Below are 13263 nucleotides of genomic sequence, written 5' to 3'. Positions count from 1 at the left end.
GCTAAAATGTGTGATATTTATGCATTGCACTGTCAATATAAAGCATCCAAAACAGAGAATTTAAATTAAACAGTCAGTATAAATATGTGTGTGTGTGTGTGTGTGTGTGTGTGTGTGTGTGTGTGTGTGTGTGTGTGTGTGTGTGTGTGTGTGTGTGTGTGTTATTTAATAATGCTTTCCAAGAAAGAAAGACTGTATTAAAAAACATTACTTTTCTGAAAATAACCTTCTAGCAATTAAAGCCAACTGTTTAAGTAACATTTTGCAGAAATATTCATTATGAATTAAATCACACACACACACACACACACACACACACACACACACACACACACACACACACACACACACACACACACACACACACACACACACACACACACACACAGTGCTAAAGAAACAACTAGTTTGTAAATATATTTTATGAAAAGCTTTATTTGAATATGTGGTAAAGTCTTATTATACAAGGTTCTAACTGTTAAGTAGATAAAAAGTCTACTCTATATACCACTTTTTAAGAAAATAATTTTCTTTAAACAAAAAACTTGTTCTTTGTGCCTATAATAACTATATTTCAGTTAGTGAAATCATGAGTTTACAGTATTTCACAAAAAAATTATGTACAAGAACAAATGTTCTCAATTAAGCATATAATTATGCTTGGAAGACAGTTTGGGCTGTAATTCTCTTATACAGCATTTATAACTAGGAAGCTTTATATGACAACAGATACTAATTTTGCTTCTCTCTCTCTCTCTCTCTCTGTCTGTCCATTCTTACAGTCATATACCTAATTTACATGCAGCTACTTCATTTTGCTCTTATTTCTTTAATGATTGAAGAAAACTAGTAAGGTCATATTCTGATTCATATTGTTCTGTACCCCATAGTTCTGGCAAATTTTCAAGCACTGCTCTGATTCCTTTACCTCTGTTTGAAGCATACTGCTCTGATCCAAGTTCCTCTTTTCTTTTTCCAGTTCTATTATAGTCTAATGTAAACAGATCAAGAAGCTGATCTGTACCCATTGTCTGGAGGCTTGCATTTTCTTGACTGATTACTGTATTAGCAATTGTTAGCTTAAATTTCTGCAAACTAAAGAGAAGAATTAATATCAAGATTATAAGTATAAAATTATATGTAGCATAATAAAATAAGAAGAGAATGATAGATTCCAAATCATTAGTATTCCTTTAAGTTTTGGATGTGGTTAATATTAAAACATCATTTTGTAGAGCATATTTTCTATATACAGATATGGAAAAAAAAAAAATAAAAAAAGACAAGTTGTTGTTGTTATGGAGTTTTATGACACATAGGCCGCCAGGGCCATATTGTGTCTTTCAAATGGTTAGTATGAAGTACTAAATTTATTGAAATTGGTGTTATATTTTATGATATATACCTATACAATTTAGGAAGGTAAAAAGTTCTGTTTTATTAGGTTCATCTCCGAGAATCTGCATTAATGATAATGATGACTGTGATTTAGAAAATGATTTAAAGGTATTTGAACAGATATTTAGAAACTAGGGGCAGTCTACTAATAAATGACGAACAATGAGTTGTACATGACATGATGAGCATTGGGGAGTGCTGTCATTCATTAACAGATACAGGTGAGTGAGGTGAGTATGCCCAATTCTTAGCCTTCCTAAAATTATTTCATCACACCTGTTTTTTCAGAAGCTGGAGAGCCTCAGCTTTGGTTCTGGTTTTATTTGGTAGAGTTTGTTTCCTGGGATAACCTTTCCAGATTAGTGACCAGCTATTATAACATGCTTTACAGATGATGTGTTTGTAATCTGTATATGGAACTTGAAAGGTTTGAGAAATAGTAGTTTCTGGTTGTTTGGCTGCAAGATCTGCATTTTCATTGCCGGCTATCCCAGAATGTCCTGGGATCCAGCAGAATGTCACAGTTCGGTTCGACTCATTACAAGCAAGTAACTTGGAATGCATTTGTTTTATTACAGGGTGAGAGGAGTAATTAAAAGTTCAGTAATCTGATGAAGAGCTAAGTTTATAGTGTAAAGCTCAGCAGTAAAGATACTGCATTCTAATGGTAATGAAACAGAAACGGAGAATGAAGGGAAGACTGCCACAGCACCTACTTGGGTCTCAGTTTTTGATCCATCTGTATAGATTTTAAAGGCCTCTGAGTTAGAAAAGTGAATTTCATGTAATTGTGTAATATTGGAGGGGGACAAGGTGTTCTTACCCCACTGTTGAAAATAGTTGTCATAATTAACAGAAATATTTGTTCAAGGCAGATCAGGAGGTTTCATGTCCTGAAATATGTTGATGTCTATATTCCATGCTTGAATGAGTTCTTTAAGTCTAAGTGGAGCAGGTCAGTTTTCATTTGGCTTACTGTAAAATGACTCCCATTCAGTATTATACAGACATTTCCAACTAGGGTGGGAGGGAAGACTGTGAATTTTTGCGGCATACATCAAAAGTAATGTTTTCCTCCGAAGATGTAAAGGAAGTTCATGAGCTTCGATATAAAGGCTCTGAAAGCCCCTAGAGAAACTCTCAACGCACTGTGCTGGATCATATTCGGTAGCTCTAAAGTAGTTTTTCTCGCAGAGTCATACACTGGAGAGCCATAGTCTAAGCAGGATCTGATGAGCGCTCGATAAAGATGGATCAGGGTATGTCGATCAGCACCCCATGACATGGATGACACACACCGGAGAATATTCAACTTTTTCAAACAGATAGTTCAAAGATACGCCACATGTGCTTGAAAGTTCAGCTTCCTATCCAGTACGAGGCCAAGAACATGAACAGATGTGAGCAAGAGGAATTGAAATGTTATTGATCTTTAGTTCTGGATCAGGATGCAGTGACTGTAATTTGCAAAAGTGAGTAGTGGTGGATTCTGCTCAGCAAGAGGGTATCCATTATGTAAAGGTTGATGATTCTATTCTGGCAAGAGCAATTTGTCTTTCAACAGTATTCATACTTTGTGACTGGAAGGATATGGTGAGGTCATCTCCATACATGTATATATGGATGGTTTTTGGAAGTTCTCCCAATATGTTGTTGACCCGAATTGCAAATAGGGTAGCACTCAGGATGGAACCCTGTGGGACACCCTCTTCTTGAATGTGAGATGCTGACAACACATTTTGATATCGGACTTGAAAGGTGTGTAACCTTAAAAAGTTCTGGATGATTTTAGGAAGGTAGCCTCTCAGCCCCAACTGATGTAGATCTTTAATAATACCAAGTGGTATCAAATGCTTTCTGAATATCTAGGTTCACCATCACTAGATGTTGCCTCACGACAAAAGCGTTATGTATGTTAGATTCAATTTTGAGTAGTAAATCTAGAGTAGATCTGTTTTTACGGAAGCCATATTGGTGATCAGGAAGAATATTTTGGGAATCAAGAACCTCTTATGAACTATCCTTTCAAAGATTTTGCCCAAACAGCTTGTCAACAATATTGGTCTTTAATTCTCAACTAGAGAAGGATCTTTACCTGGTTTTGGAATAGTACAAATATAGGAATGACACCATGAGAGAGGATATGTATTTTCTGAGAAGATCCGGTTATAAAAGAGTAATAATATATAGAGATCAGCTTCAGCATACTGTAATGAATGCCGTCTGGTCCTGCTGCACTATTTTGAGATTTACTCAAAAGGTCACACAAGAGGAAGAGGTGGAAATGTTATAAAACAATTCTGCTAAAGCATTTGCAATGTCAGTAGAAGAGGATAGGTCCTGCCCATTCCATTGTATTATTGGAGATTGCTGTGGTAGAAATTTCCCATTGAGAGCTTGTATTTTTTTCCATATAATTTGAATGTCAGTTTTGTTAATAGTTGATGCTAAGTTAATCCAGGAGTCGCGTTTTGCTTTCTTTCTAATTTGCCTTGCTTTTGCTCTGAGTTTTTTTTAAAAATTAGATTGGCGGTAGTTGAGCATTTGCGGAACTGGTTCCAAGCACGGTTTTCTTCTACTTTTGCTTTGGAGCAATCCGCATTCCACCACTGATTTTTGCACTGGTCCAATTTTGGGATGGAAATTTCTGCTGCAGATAGGATTTGGCTGGTAATGTGGCTAGTTATATCATCAATATGTTGCTGTTGAACATATTGAGTGTTGAGCAGGACACAAGTTGAGTAGTTTTCCCAGTCTGCTTTATGAAAGTTCCAAGAAGTACGGCCTTTAGGACATGACACGACCTGTGTTTGAATTGAACCAATTTGTTGTTGTTGTTATTTGGTTTTTAGGAGCATTAGCAACCAAGGCCATATTGCTCTGGGAATATGCGGTGGTCATTCCCTGACCTTTCCGCATCCTCCGTATTTGGTGGTGACGGGCTCGAACCCCGGTCTAATCAAGAAGCGTGTGCTATGCACTGCTGCTCCTTCCCACCTGGCTACGGAGGCACCTGAATTGAACTGATAATAGGAAAATTGTCACTGTGGAATGGTCATTCAGCACTAACCATTCCATGCTTGCAAAAAGAGATGCTGAACAGATGGATAAGTCTACGGCGTAGGTAGATACCTGTAGGTAGTTGGACATGAGTTGGAGAGCCAGAATTTAGTAGAATCAGGTTATGGTTATCCAGGAATGTTTCAATTAATTGGCCTCTCCTATCCATGGTGGAAGATCCCCACAATGGATGGTGGCCATTGAAATCGCCGAATAAACAGACAGGAGGCAGCAGTTGTGCGATCAGATTGTCAAGTTCAGTCTTGGAGCAAGGATAATTCAGTGAGATATAAATGGGAGCAAGGATAATTCAGGAGATATAAATGGATGCAAGGGTTAATGATATTCCCATTGCCATCTGAACTGCTACAACTTCTAAGGACGTTTGTAGTTGGAGAAGTCTTGACGGTATAGTACATTTTACAAGAACAGCTACCCCTCCACGAGCAGGACCATCAGAATCTCTGTCTCATCTAAACATGGTGTAATTTTTGAATCTAAGAGAGACTTCTGGCGATAGAAATGTTTCCTGTAAGCATATACCTACTGCATTTGTTTGAATAAGTAAATCACTCAGGTCATCAAAATTACTGCATAATCCTCTACAGTTCCATTGTAAGAATTTGTTCATTGGTTGGGTTTATTTGAGGAAGATTGATCTGACTGTTTTTTCTGGGGTTTCTGTGTGTTTTGTTTTGATTTTTCATTTCTGGGAAAGGTTGGGCATCTTGTGTCCACAGTATCATTGGCATGTAATTCTAGTACTGTCTCTTCACTTTCTGACTGGACCTCCATTTCCATGTTGCTATAGCGTGGTTTCACTTTCTTCTGGTTTTCAACACTAACAGATTTTGTTGTTTCGAGCACAGTTGAGACAGCATCAGTTGGGATACTGATTGACTTGTTTCTGGTTTCACTGACTGTAGATTTCTTATTACATGTTAAAACAGTTTTAGCCCAAGTAGCAAATGAAATGTTTGGTTCGATAGAAACATCTATATGAGTTGCAGTTGACCAGCTGTTTTTAGTGGCCGATGCGTATGATCGGCTAGGCATGGTTAACAGTATTTGCTTCCGGGTATGTGACTTTGTGCTCCACTTTATATTTCTGGATTTTTTTTCTGTTTTCCAAAGGTTACATGCTTTAGAAAATGCAGGATGGCTTCTTTTACAGTTTGGGCAAGTAGGAGTGGAAGCTGTACAGTCTCCTTGGGAATGCTCCTTAGAGCAACAAATAGGACACACAACATAGCCTTGGCATGCTGTTTGAGAATGGCCATACTTCTGGCACTTAAAGCAGCGAATGGGATTTGGGATGTACGGCCGAATCTTGCAATTTAAATAAACGGCTTTAACAGAAGATGGAAGAGTCAGAGTACTAAATGTCAAAATGGTGGACCTAGTAGTAGGTTTCCATCTTTTTTAGTCATTATTCTCCGTGCATGAGTCACTTTTTGTTCCCCGAGTTCTTGTATTATCTCTTATTCAGAGACGGATAGTAAGTCCCATTTGTGATAATGCTTTTGAGGTGTTCAGAGTGTTATGAGGCATAACTGACACTGGAATACTGTTAAATGATGTAATTTTAACAGCTTCTCTGAATGAGTTTCCTAGAAGTTTCAATTAGGTCTCCAGATTAGAGATATCTAACCATTTTGTGAGATCCACAAACCGATTCTAAACATTTTTGAATTAGAAAAGGCGATAGTTTGTCAACAGGTTGCGTGGATAATGAATGCGTTATAAGAAATGCTAGCACGTCTTAATTCTGATTTTCCGTCCATAGTTGCTTTGGACAATTGGAGTCATGGTCATTGTCAGGAATTTCTGATCTTGAGCTCGAGGACTCTAAAGATGGATAATTACTTATATCCACGATGGCTCCTTTTGGCCCTGGGGGTTTGTTTTTACCACCCAGATTACTGGCCCCGCAGCGGGGAGGCAGGAGCAGTGCCTGGTGTGACCAAGCGTAAAGTAATTAAATAACCTTATGAAATTTCAATATCATTAATTACATATTTTTCAACTTCGCTTCCACAATTTCCCATTGCCAGAAAAGGTTTTTCTTCTGTAAATATTGATGCAAAACAACTGTTGAGTTCATCTGCAACGGCAGCTGGTGTATTTAATACTATCCCCTTTCCCTTACATAAAGGTCCGATCTGGTTTGTCCTGCTCTTCTTAGCATTTATATATGTGAAGAATTCCTTATCTTTGCTCTGTTTGCTAGTGATTTCTCATAAACTGCCTTTGCCTGTCGAACCTTTTCTGTGGCTCTATTACAGATCATCTTGTAGCTGTTATAGGCTTCAGTACTTTTTATTGCTCTGTAACTTTTCCATGCTACCTTTTTCCACTCAAGTAATGTGGCAACTTCACTATTCATCCAACTCCACGGTCGAGATGGTGAGGTCTCCACATTCATCCACGGTCGAGATGCTAAGGCTTTTGCAATTTCTAATGACCTTGCACAGATTGTTCATTTACCTACAACAATACCGGACAATCCTAATCATACAGCCAACACGCTTGATCTTTTTCTCACAAACAACCCTTCTAAGTACACGGTCGAAGTGAGAGGTCCTTTAGGCACTTCAGATCACAACTTGGTGATTGTCTCTTTACCAATGGAACCTTTATCTCGTGGCTATTCCCAACCTTGTGTTGTTTGGCATTACAAGAATGCAAAATGGGATGACCTGCGAGATTTCTTTTCTTCTTTTCCTTGGTCGGATTACTGTTTCAAAACTTCTGATTTCAACGTTTGCTCAGATCGTGTCAGTGAAATTATTCTTGCAGGAATGGAATCCTTTATCCCACACTCCACTTTGAAATCTCATCCTTTATCTAAACCTTGGTTTTCCAATAAATTGCTAAGGCTGTTCAAGAGAAGAACGTTGCATATCGTAATTGGCTTGTTTCTAATTCTTCAGTTTCATTTTCTGCCTACACCAAAGCTCGCAACAATTGTAAAGCAGTTATTAATCAGTCCAAACTAGAGTTTGAACAGGCTAAGAGTTGAAAACTTGCTTCTTGCCCTAATGGTAGCCGAGCATTCTGCTCCCTTGCCAAAGCTACTGGCCACAACTTTTGCCCATCTCTGCTCCCACCTCTGTCCAAACCAGCTGGTTCTGTTGTCACTTCAGCCAAGGATAAAGCTGACCTGCTAGCATCCCATTTTACTTCCAACTCTTCTTTCTTTCTTCCAAGAAGGATTTTGACGAATCTTGATGCTAAGAAAGCTCCAGGTCCTGATGGTATTTCTCCACTTGTTCTCAAAACCTGTGCTCCTGAACTTACTCCTATTCTTTGCCGCCTTTTTTCACTTTCTTATTCCAAGGTGTTTTTCCTTCTGCTTGGAAATTTGCTCATATCCGGCCAGTTCCTAAAAAGGATGACAAATCCCTCCCATCCAATTATCGTCCCATTGCAATTACTTCTACTCTTTCTAAAGTAACGGAGAAATCGATTAACCGCCAACTCTTAAACTACATAGAAACCTTCCATCTGATCAACGATCGCCAGTATGGATTACGTCAGTGTCGATTGTTATTGTTATTTGGTTTTCAGGAGCATTAGCAACTAAGGCCATATTGCTCCGTGATATGCGGTGGTCATTCCCTTGACCTTTCCGCATCCTCCGTATTTGGTGGTGACGGGCTCGAACCCCGGTCTAATCAAGAAGCGTGTGCTACGCACTGCTGCTCCTTCCCACCTGGCTACGGAGGCGCCCTACGTCAGTGTCGATCCACTGGTGATATTCTGACTTATGTTACCCATTTATGGACTAATTCAATGGAAAGGTTTGGTGAAACAAGTAGTTGCTCTTGACATCTCAAAGGCTTTTGATCGTGTTTGGCATAAAGGTCTTCTAAACAAGCTTCCATCTTATGGTTTGCCAACTGTTTTTAGTAATTGGTTATCCTGTTTTCTCTCTGATCGCTCACTGATGGTCATGGTAGATGGCTTTCTGTCTTCTAACTTCTCCACTAATGCCGGTGTGCCCCAAGGTTCAGTTCTTTCCCCCACTCTTTTCCTCTTGTATATTAATGACCTTCTTCCATTGACTGGAAATCCTATCCATAGTTTTGCTGATGAGAGCACGTTGCATTCCACTTTCCATTTTGAGAAACCTTGTCCTGCTCAATCAGCTTCAACTTCTCGAAAATCTGCTACCAGTTCCTTAAATGCCGATCTTCAGGAAATTCTCCAGTGGGGCAAAGACAACTTAGTTGATTTCAAACCTTCTAAAACTCAGTCTTGTCTTATGTCTCACAAAAAGTATTCTTCTGCTATGCTTATCTTTAGTGACACTCCGATTGCTAGGCAAAATGATATATCTCTTTTGGGGATATATCATTTTGCCATCTCTCTTGGCACAAGCACATTACAAATATTGCTTCCTCTGCATTGAAAAAACTTGGTTTTCTCTTTCGCTCTCGGCGTTACTTTTCTTCCAAACAGCTGGTCACTCTGTATAAATCGCAAATCCACCCTGCCATGGAATATTGTTCCCACATCTGGGGTGGTGCCCCCAAAACCTCTCTCAGGCTTCTTGATTCCATTCAGAAGAGGGCAGTTAGGTTAATTAATGATTCATCTCTAACAGAGTCTCTCCACTTGCTTTCTCATAGATGTATTGTTTCTGCTACATGCCTCTTCTATAGATACTTCCATGGGCACTGTTCTTCTGAACTGGCTTCTATAATTCCTGCTCTCTCTTTCAAAACAGTCCGAACAAGTGCTGCCACCAGCCAACATCCATTTACTGTCCAACTTCAAACCCACAGAACCAACTTTTCATCTTCCTCATTTATTCATTCAACTGCTGTTTTCTGGAACAACCTTGCTTCATGCGTATTTCCTGAAATTACAGTCTACAGAAGTTCAGGTCCAATGTCAACAAATATCTTCTTTCGTCTTCTCAACCTCCAACCCAAGCACGGTACCTAGTACTATAGGTTCTAATACCTCTCGTGTTTGGGGTTTACATAAAAAAAAAAAAAAAACTTGGAACCCTCCTCTTCGAGTATTTTTTTAATGGTAAATACGCATTCAAGGCATCTGTGATTAATGTTTTAAAAGTATAGCACAGTTCAATTGTATTTGTTCTCTGTGCGATATCTACCCAGTTAATAGTGGTCATGTAGCACCTTAAGGCATCATAATTTCCTTTTCTGAAATTATAACCCATTCCTTTGCCTTTTACTACTGCTATCTCTCTCTTCATCATCCACCGTAGAACTCCATGATCACTTCCTGCTACTGATTCCTCTACTGTCAGCCGTGTTATCTGATTAATGGGTGATGATGAGGCCTAGGATATTCTTTTCTCTAGTACTTTCCCTGACATGTTGATACAAATAACAGTCATCTAGTTGATTTATAAATTTTTTTCCCCATGTCAAGTTTCCTTCCCATTTTCTCCAATCAATTAGAGGAAAATTGCCATAATAAGACATTGATGCTTACTTGCCCATTCCATTTGCATGTAGAGGCTTTCGTCATAATCTTCACAATCACCTGGTCTGTAGATTACTTCTATTCGCATTATACATTTTTTTCCAACTATCTCACACCATACAGATTCTATACTGCACGTGAAATGTCTGAATCCGGGAAAGCTATCGTCGCACACAGGCTGCTTCTGATAAGAAGAATTACCCTACCACCCCTTCTATCTACCCTATCTTTCCTAAATACATTATACAAGCCGTACTGAAACTCATCATCCCCTATTTATTGGTGGCACACGTTTCCGTAAGCCCTATTATGTCTGCGTTACTTGTTTTAACCAGCAGTTCGAATTCGCTTATTTTATTGACAACACTTCTAACATTGCTATATAAACAATTAAGACTTACTGTTCTTGTATATTTAACAACCCTAGCACAACCCTTGAAGTTTTTTAGGTTCTCTTCCCTGGCATTAACTACCCACTCACTCAAAACGTTTCTGCCCCGAGAACATCTAGATAATATGTCCAGTTGGGGAACAGATAAGAACTCTTGAGGTACGTGCAAGAGTTACTTTGACCAATATTATCAGATAAACGCATGTCAGTATTACCCACATCCTCCCTAACCAGCAGTTTCCCTGAACCTTTAAGGTATCATCAATAATACTGGCAAAAACAACAAGGTATCCTCAATAATACTGGCAAAAACTTTTGCACCACCTTTGTTTAAGTGTATCCCATCTCTACAAAACAAATTCCTTCTACCTACAAGTGTGGGCCAAGCTGATAGAAATTTCCCCCTCAAAAGCCTTGCAGAGTCCTTCAAGTCTTGAGTTAATCCACAAGGCTTTTAACATATAATCCCTCCTATCGTGTCTGGGCAGAATTACAGACACATAGACATTGTTGCCTAGCTTGCAGCATTTCCTCAGCATGGTCCTGTATTTTTCCAACAAATCGTCAGATCGTGTATGTTTAATGTCATTAGTCCCCATATTCTCATTACCCCCCCCCCCCTTAAAACCTGACAATCTGTTGGTGACTTCATTAATAGTTGCTCCCAGCAGACATACCCTGGTTCTACTCCACCTATTCTTATTACAAAAAATATTCCCCGTTTCCCTGACAATTGAGTCTCCTAATAAAACAAAGTTCTTTTGAACCAGAATAGTTTGCACTTGGTTTTTCTGTTTTGAGGCCCGAATCGGGAGTGCATCACTTTGTAGATTGCTGGAGTCTTGAGTCACTGACGAGCTCCCAGATGCATTATTCTCGAGGGCAACACCTGTTTTTTCAGTGACTGAAATTGTAATTTAAGATCGGTGCACTACTTACATCGATCACAAAGAAAAGAATCCCCAGGTGAGCTATGATTAGTCACCAGGTCGACCTTGGAAAACATTCCACAGGTTCCGCAAATCTCATAATTACCATTATAAAATTAGCTAAATATCAATGAAAATTAACTTAAAGGTCAGGGAATGACCCCACATATCCGCGGAGCAATATGGCCTTAGTTGCTTGCTCCTTAAAACCAAATAACAAACAAACAACATACCACACAAATTATATATATTATTATTATGTAGAATTCATGTGGCAATGGTAGCTATTTTTTTTTACATAAGCAATAAAACTTGTTACAGGCTTTGAGTCACATTTCCAAGTAACTCTTAAGATCAAAATGTGAATGCACTAGTTTCATTCCATACACTTAGTGAAGTATTCAGGACAAAAAATATAACCTGGCATGCAAATGTATCTTTAGGATAAAATAACAGTATTTTTTTTCAGCAAGAGGAAGATTCTTACATAAGGTCATAAACCCCCAATCTGAGAATACAGGAAATATACGTGTTCTGCACATATATTTCCTGCCCACTTTATTAGGTCCATGGACCATTCTGATGTATGCAATGATCTATCTAAAAATATGTAAAATGAAGTGTGTATAATATGCTGTAAATTTTATAAAGCCAAGGCTGAATTAGTGTGAATCAGTTCACCAGCAAATGATACAGCAGGGAAGAGCGCTACACTTGGCAGTGTTCAGAGACTAGCATCTTTTGAATCTTTAATGAATGGAAAAATGCCCAGAAAAAATCCAAAAACAGATGCATCTGTAGCTAAAAATGTAGAAGACATAGTGTATGGACAAGATTATCAAGTAATTGCCACCAAACAATGGAACAATTAACCTCTGCATTTAATTTGAGAATATCACAAAGCATCAGCACCAACACCCAGTGAAGAACCCTACATATATAATGCACTTCAGGAGTATACTTTCATGGAAGCCTATGAGGCTGACTTCATGCTTTTCAACACAAGTAGAAAAGTGCACATATGGAGGAAACCACATGATGCATTGGAAAACTAACAGTACATGTTTCTGGTGAAAGTGTAATGGTGTAGGCACCATTAAACTTCTGTACTGATCTCACTGGAGGCCAATGTGAACAGAAGAGCCAAACCTCTTCCCCCTATAATTTCAATTTATGGTCCTAGTTCTAGATTCATTTATAACAATGAAAATATCCTGTTCATTTGCTTCACTTTCTCCTCTCAAAGCCTTACACCTTAACATCATTAAGTAAAAATGAATATAACCAGAAATGTTCACTGATTGCCTCCTGTGGACAGGAGGCTACTTAAAAGATGAAACTGACTAGCATACACCATACTAGATTTGTGAAAGTGGTTTGAGGCACATGAGGGACACTTCAAGAATCTGTCCTCACCAGTCCAATCCTCATCAGTACTATCATCTGCCCCACCACAGGCACTGAAGACAGATTTAATACATAAATGGTGTGATATTCCTCATATTATTTTTCAACACCTTGTTGACTTCATTCCATATTGAGTTGGAGCAGTGATTTGAGCAAATTACAGTCTGACATACTATAAGCTTGTGGTTCGAAAAAAGTGAGCATGCAATATATAACTAGTATATAAAAACTAAAGAATATTTAATATAATTTAAGAGAAATTTTACCCCATTATTTTCTCTTCTAAAGTTCCTCTTGTAATCAGTCGGTAAACATTAACAACTTTCTTCTGACCAATCCTGTGAGCTCGATCCATAGCCTATAACCATTTTTACATATGAAAAGAGATGTATTAAATAATAATATTATTTAAATATTTAATAATCATAATTTCACACGAGAGTTCTGTCTATAACTGGTTAACAATCTACAGTTGAAGAAAGATACTGAATAGTGCAATTTGATATGTATTAATATAATGGTATACTTTACAGCTATGGGAGTGGAGTGATAGTATTAGTTATATGGTACAAGGAAACTGAAGGCTTTTGCTGCAGTAACAAAAAAAAAAAAATA

The 13263-nt window shown here is 38.3% G+C and overlaps 1 protein-coding gene across 1 annotated transcript; it reads right to left on the bottom strand.

The window, feature by feature from the left end:
- Positions 1 to 568: 568 nt before the first annotated feature.
- LOC150075061 (TATA-binding protein-associated factor 172-like) lies at positions 569 to 13003 on the bottom strand. The gene is made up of 2 exons (XM_090388908.1): positions 12915 to 13003; positions 569 to 1095 (listed from the first exon to the last, which is right to left on the bottom strand). The coding sequence occupies exons 1-2, from the start codon at positions 13001 to 13003 to the stop codon at positions 822 to 824; spliced, it is 363 nt and encodes a 120-aa protein (XP_090245034.1). The 3' UTR covers positions 569 to 821.
- Positions 13004 to 13263: the final 260 nt, after the last annotated feature.

Source organism: Mastigoproctus giganteus, chromosome 14, assembly GCF_048544385.1.
Source record: "Mastigoproctus giganteus isolate SK-2022 chromosome 14, ASM4854438v1, whole genome shotgun sequence".
Taxonomy (NCBI): Eukaryota; Metazoa; Arthropoda; class Arachnida; order Uropygi; family Thelyphonidae; genus Mastigoproctus; species Mastigoproctus giganteus.
The sequence above is the reverse complement of the archived record's forward strand: the minus strand, read 5'-3'. Positions and strand labels throughout refer to the sequence as shown.

Excerpts from the sequence above, each read along its gene's own strand:
- LOC150075061 (XM_090388908.1), bottom strand. The coding sequence starts at position 13,003 with ATGGATCGAGCTCACAGGATTGGTCAGAAGAAAGTTGTTAATGTTTAC. Across the intron at positions 1,096-12,914 it reads TTAGAAGAGAAAATAATGGG|TTTGCAGAAATTTAAGCTAA; the intron begins GTAAAATTTCTC and ends TCTTCTCTTTAG.